Here is a 21,531-nt window from a genome sequence, read left to right on the forward strand (position 1 = left end):
CTAACTTCCTCTTTTTTTCAAAATGAGAAGAGAATGACGCTTCAAATAGTTACACAACTTTATTTACCTTGGCAAAGGAATGTCTTTGACACCAGAACATGCCAGCTTTCCATCACAGTTCACAAAGATCCCATGATCAAACGCTACTGACAGTCTAACAACACCTGGCAGCTGATTCAAACACAAGAACACTTAGAGAAACACATAAAATATCGAAAATAAAGGTCTGCTGCCTCGCTAACGCTGAAAGTTGGCTGGAAGCAAACTGCATTTACATCATCTGGACAGAACGCAATTCGCCCCCGAGGGAGCAACATTCATTATGAATTATGATGACAGAGACGTGATAAATCACAGAGGGGAAAAAACAATCACATAAAAAAAAAAAAACGAATGTTTAAATTATCATAGACAAGCACAGAAGTCAAAGCATCGTGTTACGCATGGACTAAATGAGGTCCAATAAAACTCAGGAGTCATTTTTTTTAATTTTTAGTTTGCTTAGAATCACAAACAGCAGAACAGGCTGGGAAAATTCACACGGAGCTAACAGCCTTTCTATTTATCCGGTAAAGAGTAATTAACTGCAGAAATTAAAACCCTTCACGAGGAGCAGAAAATACAGATATAAATTATTGATTAAGGTTTGTAGAATCAAACTTTTTAAGTGTGCAAATATCTTAAATAGGCTGGTATGCAAATACACAACTCAAACGCAGCTCCTTTCCCGTACACGTAACACAACTGGAACGAAAGGAAGGCTAAGCCGCTGTGGTTCTTCGGTATGAGAATAAAACACAGTGTTGTCTACGTTAACCACGGAGCTGAGTGGCAGACGAGCGCTGAATCGGGAGTCCAGCTTGCCGGCCCCCGCAGAGCTCGGCTGGAATGCTCCTCAGAACGGGGAGAGGCTCGGTACTTTGATATTGATGTCTCCGATGTTGATGTTCCTGGGGATCTCGGGCAGGTTCATGTTCTTCACGGCAGAGACGGCGCGAGCAGGGGCCGCCGACAGACCGCCCTGCGCATGAGAAACCACATGGAAAACACCTTCAAGGTCTGTCACCACAAAACAGATCATCTTTAAATGTCTCAGTGAAGTAAGATATGGCAAATTATATTAATGGTTGGTGATTCTTCTAGAAATCGTACTCCTAAAATAGACCTAATTTACACTGAATTCCCTCGTATGGTAATTTTTTTTTTTTTTAATCAAATCAAATCTGTTGGTTTTCTACTTTGTAAAATGGTGATCCTTTCAAAGGCAGAAAAACAACGGTTCAAACATGTTTGCTGAAATTTGTGCAGAAAAAAAAACATAAAAGCAGCAAAAAAATAGAAGTCTTTGTATGCCTTACATTTTACCCACATTTTGTTCAATCACAAACTCCACTGATCTTATTAGGATGTTTAAAGGAACAAGTACACTGCACAAAGGAAACTAAAAAGTAAGTAAGATTTTCTTGAAATTTGTGTATTTTTCCTTGATTATTTGCCAATTGAATAAGGGTTTGGCACTTAAAATAAGAACAATTCATCTCCATCGTCTTATTCCAAGTGCAGGATATCTAATTATCATACTTTAGGGGTAAAAATACTCATTTCATTGGCTAATAGTCTTATGTAGCTGCACAAGTCATGGACAAATAAACTAATTTCAAGAACATTTTACATATTTTTAGTTCCCTTTTTGCAGAGTAGTGCATGATGAGGAAATTTTAAGAAAATGAAAAGGTTTTTAAGTGTGAAAGGCATTTGTATTCAGCTCCTTTTTACTCCGATACCCCTAAACGACATCTAAAGCAACCAATTGCCTTCTGAAGCCACCACTGTGCCCGTGTTTGTAATTTATTCTCTGTGTAAATACAGCTGCTCTTTGAAGGTCTGCGAAGGATTTGTTAGAGAACAAACAGCATCGCGATGACCAAGGAACACAGCGGAGAGGTCAGGGATAAGGTAGAGGAGAAGTTTACAGCAAGGCTGAGTTATAAAACAATATCCCAGGCTTTGAGCGTCCAATGGAGAATTTGAAAAAAAGACAAATACTAAGCCAAAGTGGCGAGATTACCTAAAAAAATAAGTTAAAACTGAAATATCTGAGTGGTTTAGCTGTCATATTTCAGAAAGGGTAAGAACAACTCAGTTTCAGCCTCACGCTTACAGCTCAGGACAGACTAACACATCCTCCCTATTTTTATTTATTCACATGTTGGAGTTGATAAAATAGGGCGGTTTGACACATGACCCGCATCAGAACGTCCCATGAACCAGCGTCAGCTCACTGTGGTCTTACTGCTGGTTCCCCGTTAGCCAAAAGACGTCACCGAAACCAGATCAAGATCTAATAAAAGCCTGTCAATATATATATATATATATATATATATATATATATATATATATATATATATATATATATATATATATATATATATATATATATATATATATATATATATATATATATATATATATTAGGGCTGGGCAACGATTAAAATATTTAATCGCGATTAATCGCCCTGATTAATCGCGGTTAATCGCGATTAATCGCATTGTATTTACAAACTCCAAGAATGAATTCAAAAGTAGTGTAAAGAGCACTTTTATTTTAATGTTCTGCTGCCATATGAACAAAAGTGTTGTAACATTTGTAGCACTTATCTTATAATGGATATTTTCAACCCATCTATTGAATTTAGTGCACTAGTTGATCTTTTCTTCATAAGAGAACAAGCACTGCAGCCAAAATATGGCCTTTTTTGACCTGCTGTATATTAGCCAGTCCCTAAGCTTGATGTATCATGAAACTGTTGACCTTTTGGGTTTTGTGGTTTTTATTTTATTATTACAATTAAATAAAAATAATAATAATAATAATAATAATGTTATGTTCAGTGTTTTTTCGCTAATCCACCTCTTATATATTTCAATCCTTATGTAATTTTGTCTGTGTTGTGTGCACCTGCCTGTTGCTTTAATCCTATAAATTTCCCCGTCGTGGGATAAAAAAAGGATTAGCATTTGTTATCTTATCTTAAATAACACTTTTTAATATATGTACTGGGTTCTTTCATGGTCTTAATTACATGTTATGTGTGGGCTCCAGTAACATCCATCCATCCATCCACCCATCCATCCATCCATCCATCCATCCATCCATCCATCCACTGATCTACCTGGATGTTCCCTGGAGGACTGAAACGCCTCAGTCAGAGACGTCTGTGGGTCTGTCGGGGCAGTGAGAGAAGTTTCGTCTCCTCTCTCCGTTTCTGGGGCTCGACGTTTTCATGTTTTTTTCACGTGCTTAGATAAATTTGTTGTGTTTCCACTGAAATGAACCGGCTTTTTTACAAAACATACAGCTTGATTTCATTTACGGTATTAAATGAAGCCAAACGGTGGGCTACTTCCCCCGTTCATGTTTTTTCGCTGCTGCTTGTCCTCTGTCAGCTGTTTGTTTGTCAAGTTTGTGTGAGAGCTGAGGTGGGCGGGCCAGGCTGAGCCTGCGTGCTGATTGGCTGGCGCCGCTGAGCCATGTACGAGAGGGGAGGGGAGCGGGAGAGTGCTTCCGTGACAGCGGGCTGCAGTCACGCCGCCTGCTGACTGACACTGACTTGAAAGCATGTGAGCATACATGCGTTAAGGCGCGATTAAAATAAATATCGCCGTTAATAAGTCTAATGAATTAAAGCGAAAATTAACGCGGTAACTTGCTCCAGCCCTAATATATATATATATATATACTATATATATAGATAGAATATAGTAGATATATATATATAGATATAGTATAGATATAATAATATCTATATATATAATATATATATATATATATATATATATATATATATATATATATTAAAAAAGGCAGCATAATATGGGAAGGTCTGTCTGAAAGTCTCCGTTATTATTTTATACTGGAGTTATAAATGGTTCATAACAGATTCTGGAAAACTACAGGTTCTGATTGGTTATTTTTAAACATGGATGAATGAAGCCTGTAACACCTCAAAGATCATAAGATATCATCATTCATAAGATATCCCAACACAAAGTAAGATCCAACTTTAAAGTAAAAATCATACACGGCTATCAAAACGTTTTTAAAATAAGTGTATCTGATTTCATTCCCGATGATGCAAAGCTTTTCCTGCAGCTACAGTTGCAGGTCTCTCATGGAGCTCGTCTCTACCAGCTTTACACATGAGCAAATATCGGCCGTTCTTAGCTAAGTTATAGTTCACGTTCAGTCAGACTGGCTGGAGAGCATACATTTTCTCAAATGACAAAAATTTCCAGATTTTATTTAGATCTGAACTTTGACTAGGTCATTCTTTATATGTTCTCAGAGTTGATTCTCCATCCCACATGGCCCTTTGCATTTAGGCCCAAACAGGATTTTAGTCTAATCTGGCCAGAGCATTTTGTTTCATGTTTTCACTGTATCTCCTACATGTTGTTTTTTTAAACACAAGCCATACGGGGGATTCAAGAAAGACCTTCAGGTAACTCTTTGATAAATGTCGGTTTTGTGGAGTGAAGCTGGTCCGCACACACAGACGCTGTTTTGAAGGTGTCCCAGCAGAGACCGGGCTTCCTGCAGCAACTCAGCAACTCCACAGGAGCTGCTGGTCATCTTCTCCTCTGCCTCCTCCGCAAAACAGGACAGGTCAAAACTGTAACCGACAATTAGGTCTGCAGAGAAGTTCATCGTGGCTGACCTTCACACCACCCAGGACTTCTACAGGTCTAGGGTCAGGAAGAGAGCAGCTAACATCTCTGCAGACCCCACACATTCTGCACACAAATGGTTTAGACTTTTACCTTCAGGTTGGCGGTACAGAGCGCTAATTACAGAAACCAGCCACAACAGAGACAGTTTCTTCCCCCCAAGCCGTCAATCTGACAGCCGCATTAGTCGTTCACACTGCTGTTAAACAAAATACCGCTTAGAACCTGCCTTTCTTTAAAAAAAAAAAAATACTATTCATATATTTATACTTAATGTCTGTACTCTGAGAGCATCGTAACTAAAGTCACACAACTTGAATGTGCACAAATTATGGCCTAATTATTTCAGTTGATAGGACAGCGCTCTGTGAGATGATGAAACATTGTTATATTGTTTTATAACAAAACCTGCTTTGAATTTCTTCACAAATTCATCCCAGAACATGGCTGAGGTTTGCTGTTTGTTTGCTAATGCTCTCTAACAAACATGTGGGGCCTCCACAGAGCAAACGCATTTAGACTCAGGTCACATCAAACCCATGTGGACCCCATTTTCTGACTTGGAGAAGAACAAAATGATTGCACTGAATTTTATTTAGGAGTCTGAGCGTAAATGGGACTGAATACAGATTACCTTTCAGATTTATCACCTTACTATCACTTCATAATTATGTGCTACTTTGTGCTTATCTAGCTCAGTGAATACGTGGAAGTTTTAGGTTGTACCTGTGTTGGCACTACTTCACGATTAAAAAAAAACAACAACCCATAAATGATGAATAAAAACAGTAATTTGTCCAAGACAAAGAGAGCCTGACCTCCGACTTCTCCATGCGGTTCTGCACCTCTACTTGTGCAACGATCTCATTCATGTTGGTCTCCAGCACCATGCCTCCCATCACCACCTCCTGTAGGATATAATGGACCTGCAGGAAAGGCACAGAGCAGCATGTAACAAACAGGAGAGGATTTACACACATTTACATTTAAATCCCTGCAGGGTCAAACTATTTAACGGATTTGTGAAAACTTCCTTCCTCTACCCCAGAGGAAACGTCAAAGACCTAAAATCTAATCTGCATTGTCAGACCTTTGCGTGTAAGAATAACCGACACGTAAACATGCCATCCAGGCTCTCCGGCAGCGAATGGCGCAATGCCGAGGAATATTTACATGTTGGCAACATTCCTCCGGCCGAGCCTTGTTGCTCCACATGACATCAAATTCCTGTGGGGAAATGCAGTCAAGATGGCTGTGGATGTTTGACCAGTCCTCCAGTGAGGAGTAAAATTAGAGATCTTCATTCTAAGGAAGAACTTTGTGAAGGTAAAAAGAGGTTAAAAGCAACCTGTTTTGCTATACCAGTGATTTTATTTCTAATCACTACAAAACAAATATAAGTCTATAAGTCAGCTGATAAGCACCGGTATGTCTGTGAGATGACAGCTTCCTAAAAGAAGGTTTAGGATTTAGAGATAACACCAGTCCCATTTGCAGGAGATTTGTAAAGAAAAAGAAAAAAAAAAAAAAAAACTTAACCACTTTAATTAAGAGATCTGGATTCATGTGAATGTTTGTGACAAGACTGAAGAAATCCCCCCTGAGGCTTTCTGACGCATCACGCTTACAAGAATACGGAGTTCAGGAAAAACCACTAGACGTGTTTGGACGCTGCCCTGTCTTTTTATTATTCATTGTTTACCAGGATACAATCTAATTAGAATCTGGGTTTCAAAACACGTGTTCACTTTTAAATAAATACATTGCTAAAGGTAATAAAGTGAGATTCTAACGGTATTCAACTAGTTTGTATGAAAGCTAATTCATATGGAGGAAACCCTCCAGGGTAGCGCAACCCTCTATGAGCAAAGAGAAATCTTCCCTGGCAGAAACCCAGTGTGATAATATAGTTTGTTTTTCTGAACAATAGAAGGAAATAAATGCACACAGCTCATAAAAGAATAAAGGTGGGAGTAGATGGATGCGCAGTTCTGGAATAACGCAGAAAAGTTCTGCATAACCAGCACTCCCAGGTGCTACGCAAATTTAACAAGGGGCAAGAACGCGTTCTGGCTCCATGCCGTCGTCAGTAAATTACAGAACCAAGGCGGCGTGTCTATGTAGAGCATGGAGAACATCTAAGCCAATCAGAGGCAGGCTGAGCAAACGGTTCAAAGAAGAGACAACTGTGTGAAACTGTCAGTTCATTCGGCACCGCTCCAACGACAACATGCAAAAGTATTCCACGCAAACACACGCGAATAGATAAATACATAAGATCGTAACTTCTGAAGAAAACTGTTCAACACTAATTCCTCATTCAGTCCCTCGGGGTTTACCGTCTGTAGAGGGTGGATCCAAAAAGCTTCTCTTTGAAGCAACAGTTCATCTCTACCGCCACCTCTTCTGGGAGATGACGCCACCTCTACACCTTGAAGCTTCAAGGAACAAATATCATGGCCAGCTGTCATGAAACGTCAAGCAACCGGGGATATCTCGCCTCAATTACAAATATTAATTGTTCAGAAATCCTAATTTTTTACTCTCTTTTAGTTTGACTTATATAAGCCAGTCCACAGGGACATTCCAAGGGATATACAACATATTTAGTACTGCAGGTGATTTTCTAATCTCCTTAGACGGCAGGGAAAATGTAGCTCGAACAATGTTTCAGTTCCTATTAGAGGGAAGGGTTAGGGGCTAACGCTACATCCCGACGCACCCTTTTTACTTCCTCATAACATTTTTTTCAGTAGATGGTCATCATAACCTCATTCTCTAATGATCTGACTAAGATCTTTAGCTTATATGTCAAAAAGCTTCATCAGTGCAGCAAATCCTTCTGCTTCTCAAAAGCTGACTGTAAGGAAGACTCTTTTTTTCCGTCTAGGAGGACGATAACTGCTGTAAAGTAAGAATGTTTACGTCGAGAAATTAAATTGTCTGCTATATTCTAAAGATAATCGGAAAGTAGGTAGATGATAATTAAAGAGACCTTTAATCTCTTGCAGTTCTTCTATAGTGCAAAGAATATATAATCTATGTAGCGAAACCATCATTTCAGTTTTGGATCCATTATTATTATTATAAACATGACCATCTTCAAATGTACTCATAAATAGGTTGGCATAGTCAGGTGCACAGGCACTTCCCATGCTAACTCCTCGATTCTGTCAGTAAAAAGAATATTCACATTTAAAATAATTATTGTCCAATGCTAATTTGGTCAAATCCAACAGGAAACCCGTGGCGGTATCAGAGTTTCTCTCTTGTTCAGATTATATACTAATGCTTCTAAGGCCTCTTTCTGGGGAACATCAGTATATAAACTGACAATGTTCGTAGCGCAGAGTAAATCAGTTTCAGACAGATCAACAATGGAAGAAATGTGATCTGAAAAATCTGTAGTGTCTTTAATATAAGGGGGAAGCTGCTGCGCACGTGACTTAATATGAAAATCAATATACTTAGAAAGAGGTTCTGTTAGAGACTGATTACCTGCAACTATATGACGACCGGGACCAGGTTCTGCTTTTAATTTATGTATTTTAGGCAGTGTACAGAAGACAGGCCTGACACGATGTTGCTGCCATATAAAATCAGACTCAGTTTTTTTGTAATGTAGCCACCCTCAAGAGTCTTATCTGGGAATCTTTTTATCTCTTGTGCAAAACCCAATGCAGGATTAAAGCTCAAGGGTGTGTAAAAATCACAGTTTCCAAGTTGTTTCAGAAACTCAAGCCCATAAGCTTCCATGTTCTGGATTACAATATCACCACCCCGGTCAACTCTCTATATGACGATAAAGTTATCCTCATATGAATTAGTTAATTAGTTCTTGGTCAACAATTCTAAAAAAGTAGCAACTGATGGACGATGAAACGTGTTCTTGCCAAGATTAAATTTGTGTAGCACTTGGCAGTCCTGGTTATCCAGACTTAACACTTTTAAGCTCTAACATGCAAACGTGAAGAGAGCTGAAACTCAATCTCACGTATAGTAAAATCACTTTTAATATAAGAAGAAAGCAAAGTGCGTCACAGTATTTTATTTAAAAGAAAGCCATTTTTGTGAAGAGAAACCAGCCGCCATCGTCCCCCTCCTACAAAGCCGTTATTGCGAGCGTGACTCAGCCTGCTGGGATCAAAAAGTTCCCACCGGAGGACTAATGATTGGCTGTTAGGCTGTCAGCCCTATTTCGCATGTGACAAGTTTTGATCGTCACAGTTAAACTTGTTGATCCACTATGCAAAGGTACTTGCTTATAAGACTGAGTGTACCTACAAATCCTGACTGAAAGCCTCTCCGAGAAGACGAAAGGTTGGATAACACATCCAGAGGAAACACTCAGTTTGTTTGTGTATTCTAATGCGTTTGCGCTCTAAAACTTGTTTATGCGTAATTTGCTTTTCCTTGTAGCACTAAAAGCACCAGACCGCAGAAGAAATGAGGATAAATATGTTTCAGTCAGAGCAGCACGTCCACTCACCTTATCCATGTGGAATATTAGGTCCAGTTCACAAACATTTTCAAAGCATTTATCCAACGTTTCCACAAAGACCTAAAATAAAAAGATAAACAATTTTAACAGAGGAATAGTCTGATTTTCATTTGTATTTCCATTCTGTATGTGTTCTGTCTGTGAGTAGTCCTCTCTCCTTTAATAATAAATATCCTCACAGAAGAATAAAACCAGCATCAACATTAATACAAAAAGCATCTAGGAAGGAGGTTATAGTTCAATAATGAATGATGTTTCCTAAAACCTAACGAGCAGAATTTCTGGCCCTAAGCATTTATATCCATTCTGATAAAAAATTGTGACGCTACCTTAAACAGGGACACATGATTCCCTTTAGTGAAACATCAGTTGTTTTCACACAGTCACCCTAAAACAAAGCAGCTGACCTGAATCAGGTCCAGTATGCCGAGCTCGCTCTCAGACGAGTCCACACAGAAGACAAAGTAGAGAGTAGCATAGTGCCGGTAAATCAACTTGTAGTCTGAGCCGCCGATGAGACTGAAAGCAGATTAAAAAAAAAAAAAAAAAAAACTTTAATGCATAACATAGCGGAGATGAAAAGGTCTACTGTGCCAAACAAATATGCATCATTTAGGGGGGGAAAAAGGTAAAAGGATGAAGCTTTTAGATTTTGCTGCCATCTTCTGTTTTAAAACAGTTACTACAAGCCACCCAGTGACGTCAACCGGTTGAATCAGTGGCTTGAAAAACAGAGTATGACAGAAAGCAAACGAAAACAACTTTACCTTCCACCCTCCAAGAAGTTACAAACGTTGTCGTCTCTCTTTGACACCAAATGGAAAGTCTCTCGAATGATCTGCTGCTGCATGTCCTCCGTCTGCAAGAAAATGATGCGCAGAGTAAGCAACAGACAATTTCAGGGACACATTACCGTTGCTACCGACCGAGACACGGTGTTTGCTTTCTCAATCCCTGCTTTCCAGCAAGACTGCAAAACTGACATTACTTTTACAAGCACATGAAAAATTTCAGCAAGACTCTAAAAAAAAAAAAAAAAAAAAAAACCACTGGGCTTTAACAGAGATCCAAATTACTATGCTGTCTCCATTGTGTTCCCTGGCTTGCTGTAGACACTCAGCTACTCTTTGTCTAATCAGTTATGTGGTAACATGCCCTCCTCCAACCTTTTCATTTCTTTTGAAATAACTTCTTGACGGTCATTCTTCCTGCGGGGCCTCTTTTAATCAGTTGTGGTATACATTCGGTGATCCACTGAATGGCGACACGTCTTTAAAGAGCCTGTGTTAGGAGTGTCCCTGATTTTTTTGCATGCCTATTAAACTCATTACTTTGATGACTGTAGGCTAATTTATCCTGGTTACCAAAGTTACTACTAGTTTGTTAGAATGTTTTTAAATGGAGTAAAACTAGCAGCATAACTATTGCCAACAATATTATTATTATTATTATTATTATTATTATTATTATTACTACTACTACCGGTATTATTATCTGTAATGGATGTCGTAATTCTGGCTGTCTTAAAGAGCTTAAAAGCAGACGCTTGGCTAGAAACTAAGTAGTCCTAAAAACCTGGGAGGTTAGTAAGAACTTATAACAGACTAACCAGACCAATGTGAAGATTACAAACCTTTGCCTAAAAGTTACCCTACTTGAAATTAGCCCCATGGCTGCAGAAAGCTCTCGTCAGTTCTGCCTGTATGCATGCGGGTCAAAACATCTTAAAAAAAAAAAAAAAACTTGGGAGTATTATTATAAATGAGACCGCAGGGCTTTTTTTTTTTTTTTTTTTTTTGCATGACGTACTGCATCAGTGAAGTGTTGCATGGAGGCGGCCGGACTGTAGCTCTGCTCAGGCGTTAAGGAAGCGCTGGCTGCTTCAATAACAGCATTCAGCTCGCTTGTATTGTCGGGTCCGACGTCTTTCATCTCTCCATTTGACAATAACCCCACAGATTATGTGCGGGGCTTAGGTCAGGCAAGGTTGTTGGACAATCAGACATGATGACACTCTGGTCATTAAAGTCGGTATTCGGTACACTTTGGCCGAGTGGGTAGGCGCCGGGTCCTGCCCGGAAAATAAAATCAGCGTCTCCGTTCAGCTTGTTGAAACTTTGCAATTGACGTCAAGCAAAGAGGATCCCGTGCCATTCCACTCTTCCTGCCGACACTGGCACCTCAATGCCCAAATTAAATGCAAAATGTATTATCGTCTGAAAACAGCACTTCGGAACAACGAGGCTGTGAGACATTTGTCGTAAAACTTTGATTCAGAGCTGTCTTTATTTATGAAAATAATTACTTTATGAAAAGAAAAACACATCCGAGGATCTAATATCGCCATACAGCCTAAAAATCTTTATTTTTGGTCCATATCGCTCAGCCCTATTCCACTTATTATGCTGCATTACGTAACCTAATGTATAAGCGTGTAGATTAGCTGACTCTATAAATAACACCATCCTGTCCCTGAAGGACACTGCACTGAGCTCAGTCGGCTTAAAGTCAAGAATGAGGAACCATTAGTGTTTTAGCCTTTTTGGAAATTTGCCACTTCTTTAGTTTTTGTATTTACATTCACTTACTCGTTTTTGTAGTTTTTATTTATATGGACCTACATTTCTCTAAGTGTTATCAAAGAAATAAAAAGTAGCAAAATATATGTAAATGTAACAGTATGATGACTAATCCTTTGTTCTATATATATTTTTGTAAGATTTAGTTAAATAAATAAAAATGTGTTTTGATGTAAACAAAAAAAAGTGTGCTTTTAATAGTGCGACCAATGTCTGACCGATAAAGAATGCATAATATCAGTCAGAAATAATATGATCTTAAATGTTCTTAAAGTTGCAGTCTAACGCGTATCTAGTACCCAGTTCCCCGGAAAGATTTAAAGCTCAGAACAAAAACATGTGATTCCATGTCAGAAAAACATCTATGAACGCGTGAAACTTCGTTATTGCACCAAAACAAGTTGGGTTGTTGAATATTCACACAAGCTAACGCTGCCTAGCACACCCGGAAAATGCAAATAGTTGAATCAGCAACATCTGCAAATACTCACAAAATATTGATAGAATCTGATCAGCCGTGGCTTCCCATGATTGTTAAAAATCAAGATAGCTTTTATCATATTTGTTATTTGGCGTTACCAGACAGCAGTGGAAAATTATTTAGGAGTTATGACGATTAGCTTGTAAGCTAAATGGGCTTTCGAAGGGCGGATATAAAAACACAGCTCACATCCGGCTGCGTGAGCCAAATTCAGCCGCCAGAAACAATTAATTTTTTTGGTTCCGGTATTCCAATGAAACATGTTCTTAAATATTCTTATATTATTATTCTTATAAATATTATTTATTATTAATAAAATAATAAATAATTTGTGGAATGGTATTAATTGAGCATTATGGATATCATGTACATCATGAGTGTTACAATGTGTAACACTGTCAATACCTAGCCATTGTCTATAAACACACACACACACACACACACACACACACACACACACACACACACACATATATATATATATATATATATATATATATATATATATATATATATATATATATATATATATATATATATATATATATATTCAACTCTGTGAATCTCTATTTTTATTATAATGACAGTGAAAAAGTAAATCAAAGCACATTAATTGTGTCGTATTTAAGCAAACTTCAATACATCAGCTAAATATGCTTAATAGGTTGTGGTGTACCGATTAAAGTCCTTGTTCTTTCTAATGTGGTCCAAACTACTTTTTTTCACGTGTTGTTGAAGATTGAGGCATCTCTGCTAATTTTGCAGTGTATATGACTAATGCACCGTCAAATGAGGATTTATAGTGCTTTGAACAATTGTGCAAAAACAAAAAAATAGTGGAAAGTGCAAATGGGTGGACGGATGGATTCAAGTTTTAGAAAATAGGGTAGAGAATAAAAGTCTCTTTTTTTTCTTTTTACATATTTGGTCCTTGAGAGTGTAGGAACAGGTGGAAAAATTCGCTAGGAATGAAATATAATTCACATAAACATAAAGCACTATCAGAAAGGACCTCACATGTATACATTAACAATATTCTAATACATACAAAGTATTCTTAGATTGCATCTATCCATGCATTCAATCAGCCATCAAAAATTTCCAGTTTAGGTGGTGCTACAGCAACAAAGGATGCATTCATTTGGAGCCTCGTGTGATGATGCATTAGTCACAAAGACTGCAAAATTATATAATGCGGCAGCAGAGAGTATTCAACTTGAAACCACGTGGCAAACAGGCTGGTGTAGGTTCTCAGTCATCCAGGACACGGCAATCCTAAATGCTGAATTAGAAAGAAATTGAACTTAATCTCTTGTTTCTTGGAGATGTTTCAACTCTCAACAGTTCAAGTAGGAAACCCAGAAATTATTAAAGCAGATCAGGATTTCAATATAAACAGTAATCTATTTCACATATTTAGCTGATTTGATTAAATTGCCATAGTATGGGAAAAACAATGGGTTTCTTCTGTTTGTATAGTTACAAGGTCCAGAAACACTCATACATACATACATGCTATATGTATGTATGTATATCTATACCTATATCTATCTATCTATCTATCTATCTATCTATCTATCTATCTATCTATCTATCTATCTATCTATCTATCTATCTATCTATCTATCTATCTATCTATCTATCTATCTATCTATCTATCTATCTATCTATCTATCTATCTATCTATCTATCTATCTATCTATCTATCTATATATCTATCTATATATATATATATATATATATATATATATATATATATATATATATATATATATATATATATATATATATATACACACACACACAAACACACAGCAGTGGTTAGCAAACTTTTGTTGGTTCCCCCTCCCCCTTTGTGATCTAAAAGAAACCAATCTATTCAACAGTTGAACAAAGAAAAGCCAACTGCAGTAAAACATAACAATCTTCTTTTAATTACAAAACTGCAACTTTTAAAGTGCAATTGTTTTAATTCTAACTGTTCATTTTGCTGTGTAACTGAATTTAACATTGCCATCAGTATATATTTTTTTAAACAACCTCTCAAAATTGGTAATTTTTCCAGTCCATTTCAACCATGCTCCCCTCCAACCCAACCCAACGCAATCACCTTATGCACCCCTAGGGGGCGCGCCCCTCCACTTTGGGATCCACTGCCTGATAGTGAGTTATGGGTTCTGGCCTGCTGTTGTGAGTGGAAAAAGTGCAGTGGCATATAAAAATTGTAATATGTAAAGTAAAAAAGATTTTTTTTATCACCCCAGATATCCAAAGTGTTCCTTCTACCAGACAGAGTATGAAGAATGTTAACTGATTGTGAATATCTTAAGTGGGGGGACAAAAACAAAAAAAAACTTTTGAATGTCATCTAATGAGACTACAGCTTTGTGAGTATAGAGCGCTCAAGTTTCTAACATTCCTCCACCTAAAAATGTTGAGAAAGAGCACTTTTTTTAAACAGGAAAAGGCTTTGAACTGGACCAAACACAGGAAGTTTCCGGCATCTGCTTTAACTTACTATGGGTAGAATAAGCAGTACAGAAACACAGACACAAAAACATCTACACTTCTTTGCAAAAAGTGATTATACACCTCAAGGTTTTTAAACATTTTTGTTACAGTAAAACCACAACATTCATTGTATTTTAATGGGATTTTGTAAAAAACCAACACAATGCAAGGCGTTATTGTGAAGCAGAAGAAAAACAATACACGGATTTCAACATTGTTCTCAAATAGCACCCTGTAAAGCTTGATTATGTTTTGAGCAGCTCTTTCCCTTCTAAATAAAATCCATTCCATACAAAATACAGCAATGTTGGAAATTGAATCGAATAGAATAAAGAAGGAACAAAATTAATGTAAACCGTAAGACCAAGCATGTAAAATACTATGAGTGGTGTAAAACTAATGCTATGCACCACCCAGAACCCACCTTCCACATGGGGAAACATGTTGATTGCTTTACGATGCTAGATGGATGCTTTTCTCCAGCAGAGCTATTTAGATTTGGTGGGAAGATGCATGGAGCTAGAAGAAAATTTATTAGAGCTTACAAAGGACTACAAATCACAATATAAGGTGAACCTAAAGCAGAATTTTGATCATTTGATTGCTGGATACTTTCATTTATTATTTACCTTATTAAATTAGCCATCAATAACTATATTTCAGTGTGCAAGTGTACAATACAGCCTAATATACTTAACACTGAAGCCTAAATATGATTAACTTGAAGGAGGGTCTGTCCGGAAAGCTGGCTGACCTGCAGCTTCTTCCTTGAAACAAAGGCCACGTGATTTTTTTTTTAACAACCCCCCCAGCAAGATCAAAATGTTTGAGCACATTTTCCACTCTGTTTCCATTTTCAATGTTTCTGTGTGGTACATTTTTCATCATTAGTGCTGCAGGGCCACCTGGGTTGTTGTCTGCATATCATCTATTATTTCCCCCTAAATTCCCTTCCTCCTGTGTGAGCACACTGGAAAACAAACAGACGCTCATTAGCATGTGTGACCTGCTGGTGGTAAACAGGCTTATTTCCACATGAGTGCAATGTGAGAATAGATTTCACCGGGACAGGCGAGGTAGGTGGGCATGCCGGGTTGCCTTGATGAGGACTTTAATAGGGACTTAACAAATGCAAGTGGACAGGCACAGCATTCTCTGGCACGGTGGGGTCATGTCGGTACAGTGACCATTTGTTAAAGACTGACTCACTGTATTTGGACTCTTGGGTGGCCACTAATGTTCACTTCAATTTTTAATGTGCACCTCTCCCCCCAAGGATAATTGACAAAATTCAGTGGATGCCAAGTGCTGTCTGCCAGAGCTGAGGTAATGTGTGGCGTTCGAATAATGCCTCTGTGCCCTGCTCTGCAAAGTGATGAAAGCCCCCTGTAATTACAGGGATGATCAAACCTGTCGGGGCCTCCTTTGGGGATAGCTTTGTTTAACGTCTGCTTATCTCAAAGTATCGCAGACGGTTTGTTCTCCACCTCTTGAATCTGGGCTTCTAACCTCAAAAAATAGTGGCCTTTGCACCTGTCTAAAAGTCACTTCTGTGAATAAGATTTGGTCCCAATTTATGTACAGTTGATATAAAAAGTCTACATGATCCTGACATCCATCCATCCATCCATCCATCCATCCATCCATAAGATGTGGGACTCCACCAGGCATCTTACTTCGTAGTAATAGTCCACTCTTCTTTGCAAAAGTGCTTCAAATCTGTTGAATTACCAAGACATCTCCTTTGCACAACCCTATTCACATCAACCCGTTGATTTTCAATCAGATTCAGGTCTGGGGTTTTTCTTTCATCTTCTTCTGATGAAGCTATTAGTTCATTGATTTGATTGTATACATTTGGTTTTGTGCAGACACTTCTTTACTTTATTCTTTATTCTTAACTCTTCTTGAGTTCCTCAACCCTGACTAAGGGCCCATTTCCATGTGGAAAAAAAACCCTGAAAGACAGCCAGAAAGCACAATAATCGTGGCTCATGCTTAATTGTGGGAACATTTTTATCTTGGGTAAATGTGGGGTTTAGTTTACACACTTTCGTTTATTAAAATGTTAAATCTTGGTTTCAGTAGACAACAAAACTTAGTCACCTTCCTAAAATAATGGCCTATGTCATTTTTCAGGTTTTTCAGAAAACACAAAATAATGCAGAAATAAGTTATTAAATTGATTTAGGCAAAAGGATCATTTTTGGCAAAAAATAAAAAAATGACTTAGGACGCCTTTTAGGAAGACGACATGTTCCTAAATGGTTTTGTTAGACTACAAATGTATCTTGCAGTCTTGCTTGTCTTTGATGTTTTGAAGTTGATTCTTTTCGAATCGACTTCCATTTTGCCAACCTGTAATCCAGCACAGACATATTAAGAACATTGTTGTCACACTATGCTGCCAATACTGGACAGAAATTCCTACTGCTCCTTTGATGTTACTTTGGGCCTCTTGGCAGCCTCCCAAACTAGTTTTCTTCTCATCTTTTAATTAAATGTTAATGGATGTCCAGTTCAAGGTAATGTCACCGCCATACTCTCTCAAACTGAAGATGACTTACTTCCTGGTGTCATATATATATATATATATATATATATATATATATATATATATATATATATATATATATATATACACCCAAAATATTTAACTTTTTTCCTTTTCCACAAAGTTATATTAGTTATATGTCACGTTAAAGGTGAAGTTAGTTCTGAAAGCATTGATCTTGATTTATTTTTTCTTAACACCACAAAACCCAGCCAATTTCACGGGGATATATAAACTCAAATTCGCTCTGTATTGATGCCTCCTCATAAATCCAGGTCCAATTATACAATACAAGAGTTTTTTAAAAAGTTTTTCAGTGTTTTTTTGTTTGTTTGTTTGTTTGTTTATTTTTGTTTTTTGCTCAAGCTGTTGTACAAGACCAAGAATATAAACTTAAACGTAAGTTTAGATGGCGTAAAGTCCTTAGAAAGAACAGGTTCGCATCCTCCGGTCAGTATCTCAAGCGACTGCTACGGAAAAAAGTTAATATTCTTCGTGATGTCTTTGCTGGTCAATCTATTTCAGAATGATTGCCAGAAATGCGTTCTTTTGATATTGTAATTGGAGGTCTGCAATTATTTATTTCCCCCTCAAGATGGCAGCATTTTGGTGGCCATACTCAGGTAGCGCTGCAGGACTACTTGCTAAACAACTCCATAGTTACATGTAACACCTAATTTTGAACATTCAGTCTGATATGAAAAAGTTAATTTATATTCTTTGTACAAATATTGGAAAATAGAAATATTTACCAAATTCTATCTGATTATATTTACATCGTCTCCAGTTCACTCTCCTTGCTTTGATTTTGCTTTTAATTGTCAGCCTGTAAAATAATACAAAATAAAACATGCAAACCTGCCTATTTGATCAGGTCTCATGACAAAAGGATGACTATATGTCAACAGCCATCTTTCTTCCTACCGTGATAGTTGATGCCGTCATGATTTACAGTAAGGATACTGTGTGGGCCCTGTTTCTCCTTTATCCTCAACACTGGTGAGGCTCTTTACTGCCGGTTATTCATTTTGACTTTATTCTTAGAAAATGGGGTTGTTGTTGTTGTTGTTAAGAAAGTTTTCCCTTTTATCTTGTGAACCTTTCTACATTTGTGTCCTAAAAACAAACGCGTTTCGCACAGGTTTAAATTATTTTTAATGAATCGTGTCTTGCACCCCCATGAGGCGCCGTTCGATTAGAACGTTTTATTATTTGCATAAACTTATGTATTTACCGTTCCATTCATTTCACATTTTATATCGTTACTTTTTGATTGTGAAAACAGCTAATATATTCACTTCTCAATAGAGAAATTAAAAAAGTATTTTTTATTTTATTTTATATGGAAAATACAGTTTAAAATGTTTACTATACGAAAAACAGGAGCGATGTCTGCCTTTAAAAAAGCCACATAACACGCATGCGCTGTTAGTATGCGGTGGCACTCCGTTGGGCATCTCTGAACTGCAAAACAAACCCGATCCTGGATCGGCATCCCAAATTTCCTTCACGCCGTCTCGTAAAGAAAGAGTGGATACGGCTGTGTAGACTGGGAATACCGAGGTCTCACTCTGTCTTTTTTTCCCCCCATCCCTCTTGGTTAACCGTGACCGTACATAATCCTGACTATTTGTGATCTCTTTTAAAAGAATGACTACAAATAATTATCCTGACAAGAAAAACGATAGTTGCTTATACCACCTACTTAAAAAGCAGTCTGACTCGGATAAATCCTTCTTTATGCATGAAAGTGACTAAGTAATTGAGTAATTTGATCTCAAGTCCTCTTTGTGGGTACATTTAATCGTTTGTTTGATGCCACGCAAAGTTAGCAGCAAGCTGGACACTATCACCGTGGTGACTACATCTAAACTGCAGTGGGAACGACGCCCTCATCCTTCTCTGACTCTGTACAGCGGCGTGATTCATCTTACAGACAGAGACGATCTGCGCGCACGGCGCCGTGTTTACAGCGAACGCCGCAGACTGCAGACTAAACCGAGGGAGACCGTGCGTGTACCTGTGCGTTAATCTGCCTAGCCGCTCTTGCCCGTTCGGCGGAGAGCCCCCCCCCCCTCCCCTCCTCCTCGACCACGCCAGCTGCTTTAACCCGGCAAGTGTTACCTGCAACCATAAACGACGTCCACCGCAACAAGGCGGCGTGCGTGCGTGCGTGCGTGTGTGTGTTTGTGACCGTGCGAGGACCGCCGGCTGAGGAGGCGGAGGAGAAGAAGAAGGACCGAGGCTTCGGGTCTGGACGCGGAGATTTTTTTTTTTGTCGTGGATATTTCCACAGAGGCGTCGCGTCGTTCGGATATAACGGGACGTGTGTTTTAAATGCAGCGTGCCTCTCTTGGGTTCCCCGCCCCACCTCTTTTCACTCCCATTTTAAGGCGAGACTGACCCGTTTCGTGCTTCCCGGGGACCCTGCAGCAGCAAGCAGGACATTAAAGGCTGTTTTTTTTTTTGTTTTTTTTTTTGCTCCTGATATGGAGTGTGAAAAGATGTGGATTACAATCAGCGAGGAATCCCCGCCGCCAGTTTAGCCGCCATGCTTCCATGTCACACGTCAATGCAGCGCCGTGTTTGGCTGGGATAGACTGAGCAATGAATGCGCACCGTCTGGTCAGCGGCAGAAGTCGGTAACTTTTTTTTTTTTTTTTTTTTTTTTTTTTTTTTTGGAGCAAGCCTGGACTCCCGTTAGGAACCGTGAGAGCAGCCTTGCTAGCCCCTGCTGCCTGTAGCTATTAGCTCCATTAGCCGGCTAACAGCTACAAGGTGCTTGGCTGGACATTAAAAAAAAAAAAAAAGAGAGAGAGGGGGGGTTTTGACCGCCGTGGCCGGGGTTTTTTGCCCACGTATCCACCTTTAGCCGCCCATCTTTCTTTCCCGTGGATTGTTAGCAGAGTCTACGCGTACAGGGATGAGGTCTGAAACGGAAGGGAGCCGCTTGACCTTGTTTTGGGGTCTGATGCTGGCTCTGTCCTCCTGCCTTCGGGCCGCCGCCGCAGAGAGTAAGTAACGCTGCTCAGCAACACCACTCACTGGGACACGATGTTTTTCCACGCTCCGACACGAGCTGCGTGCGGGGAGGGAGGGAGAGAAGGCGTGCTTCACTCGCTAAAAACCATCTCTGCTTCCTTACAGTCTGTGTTAGGATTGTATGCAGCTGATTTTATTTAAGATGCAAGCATCGCATTTGAAGTAGTTATGGGGGGGGTAGTTATAGGTAAGTGTTGCCTCTGCAGATCAAAGCATTGTAATGGAGGGATAAAAAATAATAAGACAATTTTAATGTTGGTTTTAACCCCAACCTTTGATTAGGACAGTTTTTATGTGATTTTTGCTTGTTTTTTGTTGTTGTTGTTTTGTTGCATGACTGCGACATAGCCAAATATCTAGTTAACAAGGTTTTCTCTGCAGTCAGGAGAAGTAGTCTAGGTAAGTTGGGACAATTTGAATTTAGCTTGGGAAAGTGGTTGGATTTCCAGACTTTTTTTTTTAAATTTCTTTTATGATTATCTAAGCGATCAAAATCAGAATTTAAGAAACATTGAGCTTTTGGAATGGCTTTAAATTGCAGATGATGACATCCTTGCTCTCTTTGATTCCTCGCATCATAACTTCAGTTGTGTGAGCCTAAGTCTTTTATTTAAGTTATTTAAGACCCTGCAGTCATCTCAAACTCCAGTCCCTGAGGGCCGGTGAGTGTCCTGCAGCCTTCAGATGTGGCCCCTGCTTCAACACACCTGACTCAACTCTGTAGAGCCTGCATGCATGCATGCATGCCAAGTGAGGCAGTTTAGCCATTTGATTCAAGTGTGGAAGACAGGGCACGCACCCAAAAGTCACAGGACACCAGCCCTCGAAGAATTGACTTTAAAAATTCAAGCAATCATCTTTCAAAATAAAATTAAAAAAAAAGGAAATTTATTTGCTGTTTAGGCTTCTGGGCTCTCTTGGATCCAAGTTTTAAACTGGGTCTGGTTTTGATGCCAAATTAAGCATTTGATGCTCTTACTTCTTAGTTGGTGTTCTCTTTTAGAAACAAATTAAAGGTATCGTAAAACCACAATCTTTGCTTTAAAGGCTTTGTATTTAGTTTTGGAAAATCCAGCCTAAATCTTAAGGTTTTAATTGTATTATACAGTTTAAAAATTCAACTCATTTCAATTGT

The 21,531-nt window shown here is 38.6% G+C and overlaps 2 protein-coding genes across 2 annotated transcripts in view; one reads left to right on the top strand and one right to left on the bottom strand.

Moving 5' to 3' along the window:
* Nucleotides 1–44: 44 nt before the first annotated feature.
* Nucleotides 45–12,488, bottom strand: ap3s2 (adaptor related protein complex 3 subunit sigma 2). The gene is made up of 6 exons (XM_012868744.3): nucleotides 12,300–12,488; nucleotides 9,997–10,088; nucleotides 9,637–9,748; nucleotides 9,218–9,289; nucleotides 5,547–5,654; nucleotides 45–1,021 (listed from the first exon to the last, which is right to left on the bottom strand). The coding sequence occupies exons 1-6, from the start codon at nucleotides 12,366–12,368 to the stop codon at nucleotides 896–898; spliced, it is 579 nt and encodes a 192-aa protein (XP_012724198.1). The 5' UTR covers nucleotides 12,369–12,488; the 3' UTR covers nucleotides 45–895.
* Nucleotides 12,489–19,304: 6,816 nt separating this feature from the next.
* Nucleotides 19,305–21,531, top strand: part of LOC105930480 (insulin-like growth factor 1 receptor) — a gene marked incomplete in the record, with an annotated part of 83,733 nt that continues 81,506 nt past the window's right edge. The window contains 1 exon segment of the mRNA XM_036136479.1: nucleotides 19,305–20,368. Within this exon segment, the coding sequence (XP_035992372.1) occupies nucleotides 20,278–20,368 (91 nt within the window).

This window comes from Fundulus heteroclitus, chromosome 4 (assembly GCF_011125445.2).
Source record: "Fundulus heteroclitus isolate FHET01 chromosome 4, MU-UCD_Fhet_4.1, whole genome shotgun sequence".
Lineage (NCBI taxonomy): Eukaryota > Metazoa > Chordata > Actinopteri > Cyprinodontiformes > Fundulidae > Fundulus > Fundulus heteroclitus.